We start from the raw sequence: 21,775 nt of genomic DNA, 5'->3' as shown, positions 1-21,775 counted from the left end.
AAAACTCAGTGCAAAAGCTCCGTGTGGCCAGCTTCGCGAAGACTACGCGATGTCTTTTTACCAAGAACTCAGTACTAAAGCTCCGTGAGGCCAGCTTCGCGAAGACTACGCGATGTCTTTTTACCAAGAACTCAGTACTAAAGCTCCGTGAGGCCAGCTTCGCGAAGACTACGCGATGTCTTTTTACCAAGAACTCAGTACTAAAGCTCCGTGAGGCCAGCTTCGCGAAGACTACGCGATGTCTTTTTACCAAGAACTCAGTACTAAAGCTCCGTGTGGCCAGCTTCGCGAAGACTACGCGATGTCTTTTTACCAAAAACTCAGTGCAAAAGCTCCGTGTGGCCAGCTTCGCGAAGACTACGCGATGTCTTTTTACCGAAAACTCAGTGCAAAAGCTCCGTGAGGCCAGCTTCGCGAAGTATACTTTGCGTCGTCGACTTCGCTAAATTAAGGACAGGCTTTACCTATGTAATATATGTCATGCAGTGCATTTGTGTGTGTGCGTGTACTGCAGGTGTATTTAGCTCCTGGCGCTTTCGTGGAAGGAGGCTTCATCAGCACCTCGGGCTCCTCCATGAAGATACACGGTCGGGGGGTTGTGGATACCAGGAACTACGCTTGGCATGATCCCAGGTCAGCATTACATTATGCACAGTTCATGATAACCCAATTAGCCTTAATATCAGCTTTACAAAAGACTGCCATTGCATGATCATCGCTGACATCAGGTCATCTTCAAGAGAAGAAAGTCTGCAAGACACAAAACCAGATAGATATTTATTTTAGCGCTATATAGTGTGATCAAATGGTTTGGTATTTTCCCCTTGATCTCCACCATACCAGTGAAGTCGAGCAAAAAAAAACCCCACAAATGTACTGAAGCGAACAACAGCTGCCAGTACTTTTTCTTTGATGTGACAAGCATAGACACGAGGTTGGCGGGGCCTGTAGGGTTGTATGTCAACTTGTTGGGGTGGCGAAAGATCTACTCTCCAACTATTACTATAAATATGGAATCATAGTAGTCTTGAGAGCTTGTCATCCAACCTACAGGCCCCTTTCACCTCGCGTCAAGTGCCAGTCGTAATAAGCTAAGATAAAGTGGAGTGGCGTGGAAACACAGCCAGCGGACAGATGGATACAAAAGCTTCGCCACACTCTGCACACACAGGTTCAGATGGTCCACCATCAACCTGGACGAGGGTCAAGGACATGTGGTGGAGGGCATCACAATGTCGGACCCCATGCAGTTCTTTCTGCGCGCTCTCAGCAGCTTCAACACGGTCAGTAACGTCAAGACTGTGGGCGCCTGGGTCTACAACAACGACGGCATCTCTCTGGGATATGGGTGGGGGGGGGGGGTGCTCCGGGACACCTTCATACACGCCAACGACGACTCCATCAAGGTAGGGTGGGCGTCATAGCTCAGTCGCTAGAACTCTCCATTTATGACCCCAGGCCGGGTTACGGGTTCAAGTCCAAGCCGGTGTAACACCTCGTTCTGACCCCAACCTGGAAAGGGCCCCCGGAGGCCAGTTTGTTAACCCAATCTTGCCCCCAGGGGGACCCGCTGGGATGGCCCCCACACACTTTGTTGGCCCCCATCGCACTGTCCAATCGCCCCCCTATCCCGATAGGGCCCCCACCTGGTTCTTTTTTTACCAGTTTACGGTGTCCCAACCCATATCACCGGTGTGTCACGTAATAGACAGTAGGAGGTGCAGGCGCCGGGCGACACCTATACACGCACTCACCTTGGTAGCACGACTCTTGTTGCCGCTAGCATTCCTCTGGGCTCATGCTAACTTCAAAGCTTAGCAAAGTTTGTTGTATGGCTATCTCGCGAGAGCTGTCAATACCGATGATCGAAGTTCTCGCGACTTTCGACGCCCTACAGTGAGCATGTCTTGCGGGTATCTCGCGAGAGCTGTTCAAATACCGAAAATGTCTATAATGATTCTGTCCGTGTCGGGTGAGGCAGGTGTATGCCAGCAACATGACGGTGGAACGCTGCGTGGTGTGGCAGGCTCAGAACGGCGCCGTCTTCCAGTTCGGCTGGTGGACGTCACGCTCTATACGTCACGTGCGCGTCACCAGCGTTGACGTCATCCACAGCGACTGGTGTACCTTCAAGGGCGGCCACAGCCACATCTCGCCCAACGACGCTGTGTTTGACATGGGGGGAAACACCACGATTGTCAACTCCGCTGACCTCGTTTTCACAGACGTTCGCGTGGAGGGACTGTGTCCGCGTCTGGTCAACTTCGCCCTCGCCCCGCTGACCTCTGGGTCCTTCTCCAACGTGACCTTGGTGGACTGGGTCATCGGGTCACTGCCCTCTGGTGACGGCGCGTTACGGAACGTGATAGCGGGGGCCGGGCGCGCGGGCCGCATCGAGAACTGGGCTTTTGTTAACCTGGTGGTGGGCGGGGCGTGTGTCAATCAACCCAGTATGGCACACTTTCACATTGATGAGAACACCACCAGTAATATCACTTTTACATGCTCCTGATAGGGATAGAGTTGAACACCACCAGTAATATCACTTTCACATGCTCCTGACAGGGACAGAGTTGAACACCACCAGTCATATCACTTTTACATGCTCCTGATAGGGATAGAGTTGAACACCACCAGTAATATCACTTTTACATGCTCCTGATAGGGATAGAGTTGAACACCACCAGTAATATCACTTTTACATGCTCCTGATAGGGATAGAGTGGACAACCACCAGTAATATCACTTTTACATGCTCCTGATAGGGATAGAGTTGAACACCACCAGTAATATCACTTTTGCATGCTCCTGCTAGGGATAGAGTGGACAACCACCAGTAATATCTCTTGTACATGCTCTTGATAGGGATAGAGTTGAACACCACCAGTAATATCTCTTTTACATGCTCCTGATAGGGATAGAGTTGAACACCACCAGTAATATCTCTTTTAAATGCTCCTGATAGGGATAGAGTTGAACACCACCAGTAATATCACTTTTACATGCTCCTGATAGGGATAGAGTTGAACACCACCAGTAATATCTCTTTTACATGCTCCTGATAGGGATAGAGTTGAACACCACCAGTAATATCACTTGTACATGCTCTTGATAGGGATAGAGTTGAACACCACCAGTAATATCACTTTTACATGCTCCTGATAGGGATAGAGTTGAACTCCACCAGTAATATCACTTGTACATGCTCTTGATGGGGATAGAGTTGAACACCACCAGTAATATCACTTTTACATGCTCTTGATAGGGATAGAGTTGAACACCACCAGTAATATCTCTTGTACATGCTCTTGATAGGGATAGAGTTGAACACCACCAGTAATATCTCTTGTACATGCTCTTGATAGGGATAGAGTTGAACACCACCAGTAATATCACTTTTACATGCTCTTGATAGGGATGGAGTGGACAACCACCAGTAATATCACTTTTACATGCTCCTGATAGGGATAGAGTTGAACACCACCAGTAATATCTCTTTTACATGCTCCTGATAGGGATAGAGTTAAACACCACCAGTAATATCACTTGTTAACGTTCTTAATGTTGTTATTGTTTGAAACGTGTGTATGAGAAATTGAATAAAACACGCTTAAACCAATATCACTTTTACATGCTCCTGATAGGGATAGAGTTGAAAACCACCAGTAATATCATTTTTACATGTTCTTGATAGGGATAGAGTGGACAACAACCAGTAATATCACTTTTACATGCTCCCGATAGGGATAGAGTGGAAAACCACCAGTAATATCACATTTACATGCTCTTGATAGGGATAGAGTGGAAAACCACCAGTAATATCACATTTACATGCTCCTGATAGGGATAGAGTTGAACACCACCATCATATCACTTTTACATGCTCCTGATAGGGATAGAGTGGACAACCACCAGTAATATCTCTTGTACATGCTCTTGACAAGTAGAGTTGAACTGATTCCGGTCTGCTGTCTGTTCCTTGTGTGTGCCATCCTCCCTCTTTCTTTGTTTCTGTGTCGCTGTTTTAGATGAAGTAAATCGGACAGTAAAACTAGGCTTGTGTCTAAAGCCTCTCTTACAAAAATTGGAGTGTGTGTGTGTGTGTGTGTGTGTGTGTGTGTGTGTGTGTGTGTGTGTGTGTGTGTGTGTGTATGTGTGTGTGTGTGTGTGCGTGTGTGTGTTTACAAGGACAGATTATAAGAACAGACCTAGCCTTAAATCGTAATTCTTGTTAAATAAAGTTCAGTTCAGTGCTCTCTCTCTCTCTCTCTCTCTCTCTCTCTCTCTCTCTCTCTCTCTCTCTCTCTCTCTCTCTCTCTCTCTCTCTCTCTCTCTCTCTCTCTGCTAGCAACTTTTTTTCTCTTATCTTCTTGTTTCCGCTTCAACTGTTTGTCATTTGCTGCGCATTGCGTTGAGCACACTGAAGACTGCAAAGCACATCCCCAGAAGTGCGCCGCGACCCGTGGGAATGATGAGTGACATGTGCTATTCCACACCAAGCGTTGCGCAAACCTGGAGTAGGCTGGGTGCTACACAGCGGGGAGGTCCGTGGCGATAGGTCTCACCACTCACTCTTTCACAAAACAGGCTAACGTTGCATCTTACAGTGCACTCAGCACACAAGCCCGCACACGAACTCAAAAATCACACATACCGTGACACACCGTACGGTCACACACACACACACGCACACACACACACACAGCAGCCTTCTGCGGCGAGGTTTTTAGGTTTCTTGCCGCTAAAATAAGGCGAGTGTTGTACACGCAATCATACACAGTGAACAATTCAAAGGCTACGTTCAGGTACTGGGGCGACTCTTAAACTAAAGTTGGCCAAAAAATTATTGTAACAAATTTCAAACCCAAATTAAAACATTAATTCCTGTGTTATTTAATTAAAACTGTATATGCCAGTTAAGGCCGTTCACTTAACCTTCAGGATCACCTTTTGGATTAAATATTTCTTTTACAGGGATCACGTGACCGCCGCTAAAGTAAGGGTACCCTCAAAATCGACCAGACAAAAACGAAAGAGCCGAACGAAAAATCGACAAAAAATCACAATAGGCAAAACTTTGCAACTTTGACATACGAGAAGAAAGTCAAACCAATTATCTACCCTGAACAGATTGCTTTGTTTTGCTACCTTGCGTGAACGGCCTTCTCTTGCATATAAAGTTTTAATGAAATGACACGGGGATTAATGCTTTAATTTGGGTTTGAAAATTGATGCAATAATTTTTTGGCCAAGTTTATATTTCTGGAAAGGTTAGGTACACCCGTGAGCTCAGTGTAGCTAGTGCAGAAAATGGCCACATGACAGCAAATGTTACAAACCACGTCTGTAAGCATCCCGTCCTCCCCGTGCAGGCGTGTTGACCAATCACTGCAGGCCCAGAACCGTCCACACGTCAGCTTGCAATAACAACATCCTTCAGCCTTCACCTTGGACACACCACACCTCCACAGCCAGGGCGAGTTTCAATGGTCGACCCTAGTCCAGTCTGGTTAGTCCGCTGCGCATGTCATTCGCGTCGCTTCGCTGAAACGTCCTTCAACCTTCACCTTGGACACACCACACAGTCTCCTCAGCCAGGGCGAGTTTCAATGGTCGACCCTAGTCCAGTCTTGTTAGTCCGCTGCGCATGTCACTCGGGTCGCTTCGCTGAAACGTCCTTCAACCTTCACCTTGGACACACCACACCTCCACAGCCAGGGCGAGTTTCAATGGTCGACCTTTGTCCAGTCTGGTTAGCCCACTGCGCATGTCACGCGCGTCGCTTCGCTGAAACGTCTTCAACCTTCACCTTGGACACACCACACAGTCTCCTCAGCCAGGGCGAGTTTCAATGGTCGACCCTAGTCCAGTCTTGTTAGTCCGCTGCGCATGTCACTCGGGTCGCTTCGCTGAAACGTCCTTCAACCTTCACCTTGGACACACCACACCTCCACAGCCAGGGCGAGTTTCAATGGTCGACCCTAGTCCAGTCTGGTTAGTCCGCTGCGCATGTCACTCGGGTCGCTTCGCTGAAACGTCAGCTTGCGATGACAACATCCTTCAGCCTTTTCCTTTGTCCCACCATAACTCCTTTGTCCCACCATAACTCCTTTGTCCCACCATAACTCCTTTGTCCCACCATAACTCCTTTGTCCCACCATAACTCTACGGCCAGGCTGCTTTCATGTGCACAGTTGGAATATTCATGCTCATGTACCATCATAACAGCTGCTACCGACAATTTGCGAAATTACTTCAGCAATAAATTCCCAGTCTTTACAAAAAGCGGTCTGGCGGGGGATTTTTGGTCGGTATATTTTTGATTTGAAGGGGTGTTTCCATCAAATGTAAAGGGGGAAGGGTAAGTAGGGGGGGGGGGGGTGAAGAGAGAGCTATGCTGGGAACTCTAACTTGGAACATTTCTGGCTCCACCCCTGTCTTCCAGAGTTTGATCCAATAGGATGAACAAGCAAGAAACAAGACGAGAAGGAGCAAGCACTACAGTCGCAAAATGAAGAAAACTCCCAACTATTAAAAAAATAAAATTAAATATAAAAACACACAACATCCAATCGGTGGCAACGTGTGTTTGTCTAAGCTCGCAGTGTTATGATGTCTGTATTGTGTGGGGGTTCCCGCTATAATGTTCTATCCGCGGTTACTTCTCCAGACCCACACCATTTTGCTGAATTCCTTTCTGAACCTGGCTCCGGTAAGGCAGTACAGGTAAAAGTTTAAGGCATGATTCAGGTAGACGAAGACATTGAAGAGGCTTTCGAGAAACAAGTTGAGAGCATACTGGTGTGTGTCGCTGATGGCCCCTTGTGTGCGGTAGAGAACGGACACAGTGTTGTTGATCATAGACGGGCACGTGAGCACAACGAAGGTCAAGGACAAAGCTATAACGGTCAGGGAGATGGACAACGCCTCACTGGACCTGCTGGCTTGTTGGGAAGGGTCAGCTCCAAGGCGGTCAGTCGCGTGTTGCGCTGACGAGCGAAGCTTCCAGATCAGGACGGTATTGGCCAGAAGCAGGACAGCGAAAGGGAAAAAGGAAGTGACGACCAAATCGACGTACACCCATACGTTCAGGACAAAGGTCAAGTAGTCGAGTGACGTGATGGTGCACGTTCCGACAACAGAGTGTCCCAGAGAGGTCAAGCTGACACCGTACAGAAGGTGGCTATAGAGCAGCGTGACGAACACCACGATCATGACGATCACCTGCCACGATCTCCGCGACGTGCAGAGGACGCTGACACGGTGAGGCCACACCACTGACATCGCTCGCTGGGTCGTCATGGCAACCAACAGCCAGGCTGTTATGGCCCCGGAAGCGTTGTAGGTCAGGTTCATCATCTTGCACAGAGCGTCGTGACTCTCGGTCAGCGAGACCCCCGCCACGAGCTCCAGCCATCTGGTCAGTGAGGTGGAGAGGAGGACCAGCGAGTCGGTGACGGCGATCACCATCAGGTACTGGTCCATGGAGCTCCGCCTGGCGTGCAGCCGTCGGCAGGTGGCGAGGATCATGGTGTTGCCCAACAGACCGAGGACGACGATCAGGGGGACGACAACTCTGTTCATCCACAGTCTAGCTTGTGACAGCGGTAGGGAGTTCAGGTCCAAGGCTTCAGATAGAACAGCTGTCTGGTGGGTTGTATTGGGTAGAACTTCCACTGTGGTGTTCATTCTGCTTTGCAGCTTACTTTTCCTTCAGTCTGGGTTTCCTGTGACTGTGGCTGCCTTAAAGTTATTGAACTTGTCACTTTCAGATCCCCTAGTAATTTCAGTCACGCTTCAGGCCGCTATCGGTTTGAAAAATGCAAAGTTTCATTGACTTTCATGAAAACGAGAGTTCAAACGAATTTAAATTAAAAATGGGACGTTCAGCGTTGGGCACTTTTCGGGTTTTGATTTGACGGTTTTTTTTCTTTTTGATTTGTGAAAAGGTACTTGTACAGGGCTCAAAAAGCAGGGAACAAGTCGTTATAACAGACGGTAGTACTAGCCCTCTTGAACAACTTTTCTCCTTATGCCCGTCTTACACTGTGCCGAATATCCTTGCGAATATGAACATGTTGTATTCGGCAAAAAAAGAGACGAATGGACAGGAACAAATATTGAAAATTCGAAGCCTTACCGATCATTGCGAATGCATACAAATCCATATACGAATGTCTTGCGGATGTATTACGAACGTTGCGAGTGGCCTTGCGAGTGTTGCGAGTGCTTGCAAACATTTTACGAATAAAGCGATTATGCAATTCGCATTGTTCGTAATACTGCTCTTACACTGTGCCGAATTTCCCTTGCGAATAGAATTCACCAATAATTCGTAATGATCGGGACATGGTCGCAAGACATTCGTAAATGTTCTTAACCATTCGCCACCATTCGTCTCTTGTTGCGAATATTAGCAGCATGCTCCTAATATTCGCAAGGAATGCATATTCTTCAGTATTCGCAAGCCATTCGTAATCATCGTAAAGGTATTCGTAGCGCTCGCAAGGCATTCGCAATGATCGGTACACATTCGCAAGCACTCGCAACTATTCGTAAGACATTCGCAAGAAATGTGTATATGAACATGTTGTATTTGGCCAAAAAAAGAGACTAATGGACAGGAAACATATTGACCATTCGAAGCCTTACGAATCCTTGCGAATGTCTTACGAATGGTTGCGAGTGCTTGCGAATGTCTACTGATCATTGCGAATGCATACGAATCTATATTCGCAAGGGTATTCAGCACAGTGTAAGACAGGCATAACGAATGTTTGCGAATGCCTTGCGAGCCTGACGAATACTCATTGCGATGATTACGAATGTTCGCAAGGATATTCAGCACAGTGTGAGACAGGCATAACGAATGGTTGCGAATGCCTTGCGAGCGTTACGAATACATTGCGATGATTACGAATGTCTTGCGAAATCTTAGAAGTACGTTGCAAAAAAGTTAAGAATATGACTTCTTTGCGAATATTAGGAACATGTTGCTATGTTCACAACAAGAGACGAATGGTGGCGAATGGTTAAGAACATTTACGAATGTCTTGCGACCATGTCCCGATCACTGTGAATTATTGGAAAATTCTATTCACGTGGGCAATTCGGCACAGTGTAAGAGTAGCTTTAAGAAATCGAAGAAGTTGCTTAGAATGTATTTTAAAAATGTCCACCACCCGCCCTTCAGCCGTATAGTAAAACACAATGGAGTCTGCTAAATGCAGTTTTTGCATCAATTAAGAGACTATTTTCGAAAATAACTCGGTCGGGTTTCTTTGGGTTGTGAAAAAGTGTATAGCCTAGCTTTATCTCGAACAAAACAATTCACACGCGCCCCTGTCCACGTATTTCCGACATACCCCTCGCTGGTGATTGTCACTCACCAAAGTTTGTCCGAGGAAAATCAAGGGTATTCACTCTTTTACAACCTATACAAACCCGACAGAGTTATTGTCGGAATGATTCTATTGCAGTGCAGCCTCTCATGTCTCTTCCTTTGTGTCTCAAAACAATATGATTCAGAGAGAGGTACACAACCAGTGTCACTTTTCACAGAGGTATATCAACTGATCACGTCAAGATGTGAACGCTTTCTTGCTGAAATATATTTGTCCGCTTTTAAAAGCATTCCACAAAATAACTTCCTTGGTTCTGTCATGTATTTTGATGTTATCATTGATTTCTGTCAAAATTTCACTCGCATTTATGAAAATGCCAATGATTTTCTCAGTTTTGTTGACAGCATGTCAGTGAATATTACCTTCCAACCCTCCCCTCTCGGCAGGTAAAAGTCAATTCATCCAAACACCATGATAGTCTTAGAGAATCTGTTTTTCTAACGTACACACACACGCACGCACGCACGCACACACGCCATCACACACACACACGCGCGCGCGCGCGCACACACACACGCGCACACACACACACACGCGCGCGCACACACACACACACGCGCGCGAGCACACACACACACACAGCCTGGGTGTCACACCTCTCACACAAAGACACACACACACACACACACACAATGGCACACACACACTGTCACACACACATTCACACACACATAATTATACACACACACCTTGCGTTGGATTCAATCGAACACACGCAGAGGCAACTTGTCAATAGTGCGCGCGCACGCACGCGTGTGTGTGTGGTAGTGTGCGAGCGTTTGTGTATGATCTTTGTGTCTGTGGGCGTGTGTGTGTGTTTTAGTGTGTGTGTGTGTGTGAGTTTATCTTTGTGTGTTTTAGTGTGTGTGTGTGTGTGTGTGTGTTTATCTGTGTGTGTGTGTGTGTGTGTGTGTGTGTGTGTGTGTCTCAGCTGTTCAGTTGTGTGTGTCAGATATGTGTGTCTGTGTTTGCTGTCTTATTTTGCTGGGAATTTGCCTTGAGTCTAAATGTGATTCAGGATGATGCCCTCTGCTCATACTATTTTTGGGACGCGGCGCTCTGATGTTGTGCATGTGTTCTCACATATAAAAAAAAAAAGCGTTCTTTGTTCGTTGTTTTGTGACCTTACATATTTGCAGTATAGTTTTACGGACGGCAATTGCGGAAAAGTAAACACACACACACACACACACACACACACACACACACACACACACACACACACACACACACTGACTTCTCCTCAGTTTTCTAAGAAAATAATGTTTAATACAACATTTACAAAAATAGCTTATTACACTGTTTATTTCTTGTTACAAGTCCAGCCTGTTATAAGTTCCTCTTCCATAATAAGTCCGTGTACTGCACACAGCTAAATGTGCCATTTAATAGCCAAATTGGACAATACCCCGCTTGAATAGCTCTTCTGTGCGAAAGATAAGGAAGGTTAACTTCCGTGCGGTCTTAATTTGTTGCTCTCAAGAGTTATCGTTCCTTCAATACGCTACAGTCACTGATCTAAACAATGGCTACCGAACAGCAGAATTTTCGTGCGATTGCAAGTACCAAAGTTGCAATATTACATCAAAGAAAGAAAAATACAAAATTCAGGATACAAGAAACCGAAGCTGATAAAGTTATTGAACAGACAACGGAGTACCGGGATGGCACGTAATTTTGACGTCGAAGAGAATTCCACAGCCATCGCTTCACAAGCGCTGGTGTTCTCTGGCTTGTGTAAATAAAAATATAAATAAAAACTTGACCGCCTTTCCTTTGTGTACGGGCCATGCTTGGGTACTTTGAACGAACTTTAGGATTATTCTTGCGGCTATTATTGCCGCAGCCCACTGCTGCACAGTGCAAATTCACCATTTTCAAGGCAAAGTGTCTGCACTGAAACGCAATCTCTCACAGAGCTATCAAAACATGCCCGCATTTATGAAATAATTTTACAGCAGATCTCGCAAGGCCACGCAAGATAACGCAGATTTTTCGCGTGACATCGCGTGGCTGGCCGATAGGGCAAGTCGCCTATCATCTTGAACACACGGCCAGTACCGTGTAACTGGTACTGACCGTGTGTTCAAGATGGTCGCCTATTGCAATAACTAACAAGTCGCGTAAGGCGAAAATACAACATTTAGTCCAGCTGTCGAACTCACAGAATGAAACTGAACGCGCTGCATTTTTTTCACCAAGACCGTATACTCGTCAATCCACCGCTCGTGGCACAGGCAGTTGACAAACCAGAATAGCGCGGTAGTGGTTGCGCTGAGCAGCATAGCACACTTTTCTGTATCTCTATTATTTTTAACTTTCTGAGCTTGTTTTTAATCCAAACATATCATATGTACTTGTTTTTGGAATCAGGAACCCACACGGATAAATTTCGGAAATTTGATTTTAATCATAATTTTCATATTTTTAATTTTCAGAGCTTGTTTTTAATCCAAATAAAACATATTTATATGTTTTTGGAATCAGAAAATGAAGAAGAATAAGATGAAATTGTTTTTGGATCGTTTTATAAAAAAATATTTTAATTACAATTTTCAGATTTTTAATTACGCTACGGCCACCTACAGATCACATTTGTTGGGCTTGCAGATCTTTCTATAGCCACCTAGAAATCACATTTTCTTGGCTTGCAGATCTTTCTCAGCGTGCTTGTCCCTGACACTGACACAGGGGTTGTGCAGGACGTAGAAGCGGAGAGGTTTGAGCACCCAGTCCTCAGCCTTGTCGATCCCGATACGGGCAGACACCACCACGTCACAAGTCTGCACCCCCTCCCCCTTCTCCAGCCACGTCCCACCGTCTGTCACCTGACAATACAGTATAGTACCATACAATACAATACAATACAATACAATACAATACAATACAATACATTACTATACGTTATTTGTATTTTTGACCAAAAAATGACATTTTACACAGATCGAGACAGTCAGTGTTCCTCCGAGACCGTAGCGCGGTCGAGGTGAACAATGACTGTCGAGATCTGTGTAAAAATAATGTCATATTTTGGTCAAGAACACAGATAACATTTATTGTGATTCAATCAAGTTTGCGTTTTAATGAAACAGATCCTGTGATTGGTCAGAATGCCCCAACTCATTAAAAATTACCGGTCATTAATTGTCGATAACCACTCGCTAAAAAATCCATTAACAACCTGCTGGCGAGGCGCATTGATACAACCTCAACTAGTCTCGGTTAGCTTTGAGGGTCATTTTACAAGTAGGAAATATGAAGGCCAACGAAATACCGAGACCATGCATGAAATCTTCCGGACTACGTCAGTCAATTCCAAAGATCGCTTTTGTGATGAAAAGAATTTGTTTAGAGTTTGCTGTCCAGAAACCCGTCAAAAAAGAAGTGAAAATGTGTGTGAAAGAAAACAAAACAGGAGCAGAGTGATACGATAGGAATACAGAGACATATTTCTTGGGACTTGACCCTTGCAGGTAGGTGGACTGAAAGTAGTGTGTGAACAGAACAGAACCAATTCTGTCTGTTTACAACCGCATGAAAGCAGGAAAGAGATCGTCGTCAGATTGAATTACAATAACATTAACATGCTTCCATTTGAAACTTCTCGGTCTTCATCGGGGATTGACGCCCTCCCAAAGTCTAATTGAAGCCCTCCGTCGCTTCGCTCCGTCGGGCTTCAATTAGCTTTTGTCGGGCGTCAATCCCCGATGAAGACCTCGAAGTTTCAAATGGAAGCATGTTAATGTGTAATTAATCGATCGATTCTGTTCAGAAATCCTTTTAGTTTTTATGACTGAACGCACACAAACATGCACTATTTTGTAGTCTCGGCTGGCCGCCTAAATATGAAGTTTTGTCGGCCTCTGACGTCACATGGCTCAAAGAAGGGAAATCCAGTGTTCAATCGATACATAACACAATACAACACAATATATAGCTATTCTGATGAACACGAGGGGGAATTCGGGGGCTGTGATTGGATGGTCTCTTCCGATCATCAAAGCATAATGCGGCGGAAGTCGGCCATTTTACTCAATATCCAAAAGCATATTGTCGATAACAAACACGCATTGTTCCGGTTTCTTCCACGTGTATAAAGTACACGCATACCTCGCCAGGTTTGTTTCTGTGACTAGTCGACAGACGATGCCATTTGCTTTGTGTGTGTTTTTGTTGTTGCTTACTGTACATGACATACATTACGTGTAAAATCCAGTTCTTTAACAGGCAACAAACCTTGCAAATTTCCAGAAGCTGCAATCTGAAGCGACCTATCTCTGATTCTAGCAGACGATCTCTCCAATGTTTAACACAAAATCAGCAAACTCTCCTGTCACATAGAACGTCCATTGTATAGTGCAATGTTGAAATGAAGTTACCGGTCTGAAACATTTAGTCGTTTCTTCTGAGACAATCCTTGTTCTCTTATCATCTACAGATTTACCGCAGTCTTCACCACGCGAATTCCCAACAGAAGTCAGACTTTCGAACATACAATATACGTAGGCAAGCATGATACGTCATGACGTCATATGATTCCTAGCATATTGACGTAATGCTAAACATCCGGTTATCTCGAGTTTTCTCCGTAACACATGTCCGTGGGTTTTTCAATGTTCGGTTATTTCCGTGGCTTCATGCGGAAAGGGAACCGTCGTCTGCAATCAGCGACATGGACCATTCTGGTATTTGTTGCTGACAAAAACATGATTTTAACACAGAATTCAATGTCAGAATAGCTATATAAACGCTATTGTGTTTTCATCGTAGCAATAGGGTCCGATATTTAGACTCGAACAAGTATAATGCGACTCGTCTTCGACTCGTCGGCATTATACTTGTCTCGTCTAAATATCGGGCCCTTTTGCTACGCTGAAAACACAATAGCTGGTAATAATACCGTGACATTACAATACGTCACGTACGTCACAGCTTTTCACGCCTCCGCCCCCCCCCCCCCCCCCCCCAACCCCACCCCCCTTTCCCCTTTCTCTAGCCGCACCCTTCGTCCGTCACCTAACATGTATTATCTGAAATGCACATATGATGCAAAATCAATACCGAAAGACAGTGTGCATATATGTACTTACGTCGAGAGGGAGGTAACCCCTTCACTATTGCCTTGCTGAAACGATCCAGGTCAAGGGTGTGTATAAGGTCTGACTTGAAAACGTGCTTGAAATTGTTCCGAGCAACCAATACCAAAGACATCGCAAATGAGTAACTTTGTGCAAGAAACGTTAAAGATCACGAATTTGGTCTGTAACCATACATTATGCGTTTAGATAATATGCTGGATTGGATGGGGCTGTCTTGTCTTTTATTGTCTTTTATCGTCTTGTCTTGTCGTGTCCCATAATCACCAGGTCACGTTGGTTGAGGTCCGGTTTGTTGATGGCCAGGGACTGGCATAGCTTGGACGGACCGTTGCAAAGGTCCTTGACCTTGAGAGTCTTGCCGGCAGAGGGCGCCGAGGTCTTCATCTTGCCCCTCCTCAGCTCCTCCATCTTGACCACGCCCTCCAGGGGCTCCATGGCGCGAATCAGCACGGCGCACCCCTCGCCTGGCACACGCAGTGACAGTCAGGGACAATGTCTTCTTCAAATAGTTCATTTTGTCAATCTACACTTAGTGTATGTCACACACACACACATACACACACACACACACACACACACACACACACACACACACACACACACACACACACACACACACCACCAAACTCAAAACTCCCCCACACCTTGACAGGAGATGTTCATACAGCAGTAAATGCCGTACACGTTGTAGGCATAGGCCGTGCCGGGAGCATGAACATGGCGGTGTTGCGGTCAGTCTGACCCCTCAAGCCCCCCCCACTCCCCCACCCCACCCTCAAGCCCCCCTGCCCCCTCACCTTGACAGGAGATGTTCATACAGCAGTACATGCCGTACACGTTGTACACATAGGCCGTGCCTGGCAGCATGAACATGGCCGTGTTGCGGTCAGTCTGACCGCGGTACGAGTGTGCAGCCTTGTCCACCGCTCCCAGGTAGGCCTCCGTCTCCACGATCCTCGCGCACAGTCGCACCCCGTCCACCATCCTCACCAGGTTCTGACCCAGCAAATCTCTAGCCAGCTGCTCTCCGGGAACGTCGTAGAACTTACGATCCAATCGCTGTGAAGTGCTGCTGCAGCTGCAGTCGCTGACCGGCTGGACAGTCTTTGTGACCTTGTTGACCTTGGCGGGTGTTGTGTCACCACTCCCTGTGCCTGCCTTGCGACGTCTGCTTCTCGTCCTGCTGTCCGACATGGCGGCACCTGGACACGGCAACAACCGTTCTTAACCACGCACACCTTCTTACTGTTAAACAAACGCCCACAGTAACAAGGTTTGTGTGGAAAAGAATGGCAACAACTATTTTCAGGCGAAAAATGCTTTTATAGTTATGGTGACAGTAATTGGGCAAAAAAAGGGTAGGTAAACCAAAAACCAGTGTGTCTTCATACCTTTGCACAATAGCAGTGTGCATGTGACTTGTACTGTGCATGTGTGACTTGTACTGTGCATGTGCGACTTGTACTGTGCATGTGTGACTTGTACTGTACATGTGTGACTTGTACTGTGCATGTGTGACTTGTACTGTGCATGTGTGACTTGTACTGTGCATGTGTGACTTGTACTGTGCATGTGTGACTTGGACTGTGCATGTGTGACTTGCACAATAGCATACTGTGCATGTGTGACTCGCACAATAGCATACTGTGCAGGTATGACTTACGAATGATGACTGTAGGGTTGAGCTTGCAGTATGCCTGAGAAGGTCTACATCGAGATATAAAGATGTTTTCCGTTCATCTGAATCATGGATACACGTTTCGGCAAAGACCACAATTTGGGGGATTTTTTATATATACAATTGTTTTGCTTTATTGTTGTTGGTGTTGTTGTTGTTGTTGTTGTTTTGGTTTTTTTTATCACGCGAATACGAGGGTCTTGCACGTCCATTTTGACTAACTGAACGTGTTTGATCAGCATTATACCTCGCGCCATTTTGACTAACTGAACGTGTTTGATCAGCATTATACCTCGCGCCATTTTGACTAACTGAACGTGTTTGATCAGCATTATACCTCGCGCCATATTTCGTCAACTAAGCTCCGTGACAATATAACACCAGCGGTTTAACAATAGAGTCTGGGCGCATCTAGAATAAATGACGAACATTTTGCCTATACAGCTACTGACGAGAAATGTGGACAAGTATTTGAATAGCACGCGACGTAAAAAGGTAATTGTATCATACAGGGTGGTGCGCTTGAATGTACATGCGACACTAATAAATGCATTTCTGGGAATGTATTTATCTTCAGGGGAAGCAATTCCTCCCTTTTTGATTCACGAGAAAAAAAGCATTAGCCTCCCTTGTTACTATTTAGAGCATGCTTCTTGCTAGGCATCTTCGTGGGCGAGAACGAATGTGCACAATAAGACACTTTCTTATAATCCATCGACTACTTTGATTGCACTGAGTGACCGAGTGACCAGGGAATTCAACATTAGCATTACATAGCAGTGACTGCAGACGATCGTATCTTATCTATAGACTAAAGTCGTTCATGTCGACGTCGATCTTCTGAAGAAAGAAGTAAGCATAGCGACTCGACGACTCGGCAACAATATTTCTGCCCCGGCACTGCATGCAGCCAGCCTAGCAGGTCAAATTCCAGATCAGAATGGAGACAGCCCAGACAAAAAGCGTCCTAGGTTTCTAAACATCGTGTATCACACAGAACGTACCTGTGATGCGTGATATCTGCTGTAGCTTGGATAGCAACACACACCGACACACGGAAGAAGGGATTCGTTTTGTCAGTCCAAGGGAGATCATTCTTCAAACTGGCGGGGGAAACTTGTCACGGGTCACCGCCCTTGAATTGCACCACGGAGAGCAAACCCATAGTGACATGAAAGTACGAATAGCTCAGCGAAGTGTTTGTCATGAACTCGACCCAGAAAACTGCTGTGGTGAAATTCAAGATCAGTGTCCCAGATAACCTTTCACCGTCCTCTTTCTGCCATGTAGCCATGCCCCCTGAACAAACGTAAACGATGCAGGATCGAACTGGCCTAGGCTCTAGCCTATATGTCCTTTTCCAAATGAGAAAATGGTGGTACATGGTATACTGTTAAAAATACGTGAATGTGTTACACGTTTGTAAATACGTGAATGTGTTAAATGTTATGCTATGTTGTAACTGCTTGGAGCCCTGTGGAAGGTGGCCGAAAGTCAATTCTTTGTTGTTTCAGTTTTTACAACACTGAGTGTCTGTTCCTGTTCGTTAGTGTTTGCGTGTTTGTTTGTTCTCTCTCTCTCTCTCTTTCACCCACTCTTGTCTGTCTGCCTGTCTGTATCTCTTCCCTCCACCCTCCCCCTCTATCAGTGTGTGTGTTTGTGTGTGTGTGTGTGTTTTCTCGCTGGATAATCATGACATTCACTAAATGAAAAAATGTCACAATGTAGTAGTGTTTGCTTTGTGAGTGTTGAAAACACACACACGCACACACACACACACACACACACACACACACACACACTCACACACACACACACACACACACACACACACACACACACACACACACACACAGAGGCATATGCTAGGGTGCAGATATTTACAAATAAGTCAGTCACAACTTGAAAAGACTATCTTCTCTTTACGTAATTTATTTTACAAGAGATGTATGTACAGTTTGCTTAATTCTGCACATAAAATCACAATACTGCAAAACATCGTAAATCTACATAAACAAACATTGCTGCAATAGTTCAGAACTCACATTTTATTTTACATACATGTATATGCTAGGATAAAAATAAAACCATAAACATCACGAACGGGTTTTTTCTTTTCTTTGCCACTGACAGAGGTGTCTGGTGTGTGTGTGTGTGTTCTCGTGTGTGTGTGTGTGTGTGTGTGTGTGTGTGTGTGTGTGTGTGTGTGTGTGTGTGTGTGTGTGTGTGTGTGTGTGTGTGTGAACTGCCTGTGTGTTCGACTATATTTCTGTCTGCGTGTGTGTTTTTGCTTGTGATCCTCCCCCCCCCCCCCCCCCCCCGCCCTTGCTATTCGGCTTTTAAACACATGTTCATACAATAAAAGTGACACACAATCAATTATTTGTAAGAGTGATGTGTTTTATGGCACTGTTCAGACCAGCTGACGGACACTGCTAGCGAGTGATACATACAACCGCATAATGTAATGATATTCATGATTTTTAAATGTAACAATATTCATGATTATCAAATGTAACAGAATGTAAGGTTGACAAATACACTATGTAACGACATTCAAGTTGTTCAAACGCAACATAATTGCACACAAGGAAACAGGCAATGTAACAATATTCATGATTTTCAAATGTTACACCTTGTGATACACAAAAATACACATGATGCAACGATATATCCATGATGTTTGAATGTAATTACAGTTGTATTGCGAATGATTTTACATAACATTCCCAAGAGACCACAACGACGTCGCCCGATGAAAAAATAATGAACATAATTTATGGTCATATCATTATGCCATATGCATATGTCAGACTTAACAAAAACGTTGGAGAAAGGGGGGGGGGGGGGGGGGCTAGGGTAAGTGGTATAAGGTAGATGAGATCAGGAGAGGGTTGTGGGTGGGAGATGAAGGGAGAGGGAAGCACAAGTAATTACAGAAGTGGATCAAGATTTTGGGGTGGAGGGGGGTAGAGAATTGGGAATGGGTGTAGCCTATTGGGGTTTCAAAAATAAGCAGGCAGAGAGACAGCAGATATGCTTTCTTTCTTTATTTGGTGTTTAACGTCGTTTTCAACCACGAAGGTTATATCGCGACGGGGAAAGGGGGGAGATGGGATAGAGCCACTTGTCAATTGTTTCTTGTTCACAAAAGCACTAATCAAAAATTTGCTCCAGGGGCTTGCAACGTAGTACAATATATTACCTTACTGGGAGAATGCAAGTTTCCATTACAAAGGACTTAACATTTCTTACATACTGCTTGACTAAAATCTTTACAAAAATTGACTATATTCTATACAAGAAACACTTAACAAGGGTAAAAGGAGAAACAGAATCTGTTAGTCGCCTCTTACGACATGCTGGGGAGCATCGGATAAATTCTTTCTCGTCCCAACCAATATGGGACTCCCCCTAACCCGCGGGGGTATGGGTGTAGCCTATTGGGGTTTCAAAAATAAGCAGGCAGAGAGACAGCAGATTTGCTGTCATTACTGTTTTGATTATGTTTTGTAAAAACAATTGTTGGTATTGGCAATGGGAGTAATCAAGATGTCAGATTTGGAGAAGGGGCTGGGGAAAGGGGGGGGGGGGGGGGGGGGCAGAGGGGTAGGCGGGTTGGGGTTGGGGATGGGGAGGTTGGAGTGGGGGTGAGAGACTGGGGAGCCTATAACCGGGTTCTTGTATCACCCATGTAGCGACGTAGCTGTAGCAGCAACTTTGAAATGCCCATAGAAATGTGGAGTTGTGGAGTGATCAAACTGTTCCCTTTGCCGGCAAACAACATTTCTCAGATCAATCATTACTTGACATGACACACACATGGAGGATAAGCGTACATCAGCCATGTACGATCAAAACACACACAATAACAATATGCATGGCTATATACACTGAAATGTCTGACAACAACAAACAAACAAACAAATATATTTAAAACAGCGTGTAGCTCATATGAGCGCAATGGTGCTCCTCCCTCCCACACAGATAAAGTGTAATAAAGGTATATCTGTGGGTCTTTGACTATTTCAAAAAGGAAAAAAAAACTATTCGACGTCGAAGTTGACGTAATAACCCCAGTGACTTGAGAGGTAACTGAATCTGAAGTGCATTTTCTCAGCGAAGATCAGACTCTGTAACACTTGTATCCGGCTTGGCATTCCATGTCATTAATCCCACAGGTCAGGCAAGGAAACGGTTGAGTCAAAATGAGCCAAAATTGAACGGGGACCAGCAAAGAAGAGGGAAATACTTCAAGATGTCATTTCCTAAAATCAAACGGGTGTCGTCTGCTCATGACCAACCGGTACTCCGATGCTGAAGAGTGACGCTGATTCTACCATTTACATTCATGGAATAAGTTATGACAATTATGGAGCATTTCGCAGTCAAGTGTACTCAGTATCACAGACTGACGGGGTGAAGGCGTGTGAGCTGTTCGCGGGCATTTCTGCACAGAACATTGTCAAGTGTCACTTTGGAAAGCAAAATGTACCAAAACCAGAATGTGCCAAACCAAAACCAGAATGTACCAAAACCAGAATGTACCAACGTTAGAAAGAAACAAATGGACAGTCGCAGAGCGTTCAAAGTAATACTTTGCTTTCTAGATATGACGCCGGTACAATCAAAACGTTTTCAGCTCTGGGCACAAAACAGAAGCCTGATATATAGGACGCAATGAAAACAACAAATAAAAACCTTTGTTACACATCACGTTTTAATTGGCTTTGTCCCCAAAAACTTACCCGCTAGCCCCCTCCCCCCCCTCCAAAAAAAAAATCAAAGTGGTGTGTGGTGGCTGCGTTGACTTGGGCGGGGAAGGAGGGGGGGGGGGTGCGCTTTAGGATACACACAATCACGATTATCGAGAATCATTTGGTCCGAAAAAGTTTAAAAACAAAACAACGTATTTTTCAATCCTTCACTTTACACTTCAGTTCAGCTGCTTCTCAGACGATATTTGTGAATGGGCCAGGGTCGGGGGAAGGGGAAATGTTGATGTTTTCAAGAGCAATATGGGCAGTCCTTTTGAAAGATGGTTATGTTATTGCAACCATTGACTATTAAGGTGATGGCACTTTTTGAGGCTGACTCCATCGGCGGGGAGATTATAAGGTCAAGAGCTGATTCTCTCTCTCTCTCTCTCTCTCTCTCTCTCTCTCTCTCTCTCTCTCTCTCTCTCTCTCTCTCTCTCTCTCAATCTAATTACATAAGGCCGGAAATAGCAGAGATCTATTAACATAAAGAAGAAATTGGTTGCAAGAAGGCGTTCCTCAATCTGTGAATACATAGAACTTTCTTTCTTTATTTGGTGTTTAACGTCGTTTTCAACCGTTCAAGGTTATATCGCGACGGGGAAAGGGGGGAAATGGGATAGAGCCACTTGTTAATTGTTTCTTGTTCACAAGAGCACGACTAATCAAAAAATTGCTCCAGGGGCTTGCAACGTAGTACAATATATGACCTTACTGGGAGAATGCAAGTTTCCAGTACAAAGGACTTAACATTTCTTACATACTGCTTGACTAAAATCTTTACAAACATTGACTATATTCTATACAAGAAACACTTAACAAGGGTAAAAGGAGAAA

The 21,775-nt window shown here is 45.1% G+C and overlaps 2 protein-coding genes across 2 annotated transcripts; both read right to left on the bottom strand.

Moving 5' to 3' along the window:
• Positions 1-6,648: 6,648 nt before the first annotated feature.
• Positions 6,649-7,689, bottom strand: LOC138954437 (thyrotropin-releasing hormone receptor-like). The gene has a single exon (XM_070326287.1). The coding sequence runs from the start codon at positions 7,687-7,689 to the stop codon at positions 6,649-6,651; it is 1,041 nt and encodes a 346-aa protein (XP_070182388.1).
• Positions 7,690-10,647: 2,958 nt separating this feature from the next.
• Positions 10,648-17,718, bottom strand: LOC138959851 (putative 3-methyladenine DNA glycosylase). The gene is made up of 4 exons (XM_070331496.1): positions 17,186-17,718; positions 15,301-15,705; positions 14,768-14,967; positions 10,648-12,232 (listed from the first exon to the last, which is right to left on the bottom strand). The coding sequence occupies exons 1-4, from the start codon at positions 17,274-17,276 to the stop codon at positions 12,038-12,040; spliced, it is 891 nt and encodes a 296-aa protein (XP_070187597.1). The 5' UTR covers positions 17,277-17,718; the 3' UTR covers positions 10,648-12,037.
• Positions 17,719-21,775: the final 4,057 nt, after the last annotated feature.

Source organism: Littorina saxatilis, linkage group LG2 (genome assembly GCF_037325665.1).
Source record: "Littorina saxatilis isolate snail1 linkage group LG2, US_GU_Lsax_2.0, whole genome shotgun sequence".
Taxonomy (NCBI): domain Eukaryota; kingdom Metazoa; phylum Mollusca; class Gastropoda; order Littorinimorpha; family Littorinidae; genus Littorina; species Littorina saxatilis.
Note: the sequence above shows the minus strand (reverse complement) of the source record. Positions and strands in the feature narration are given on the sequence as shown.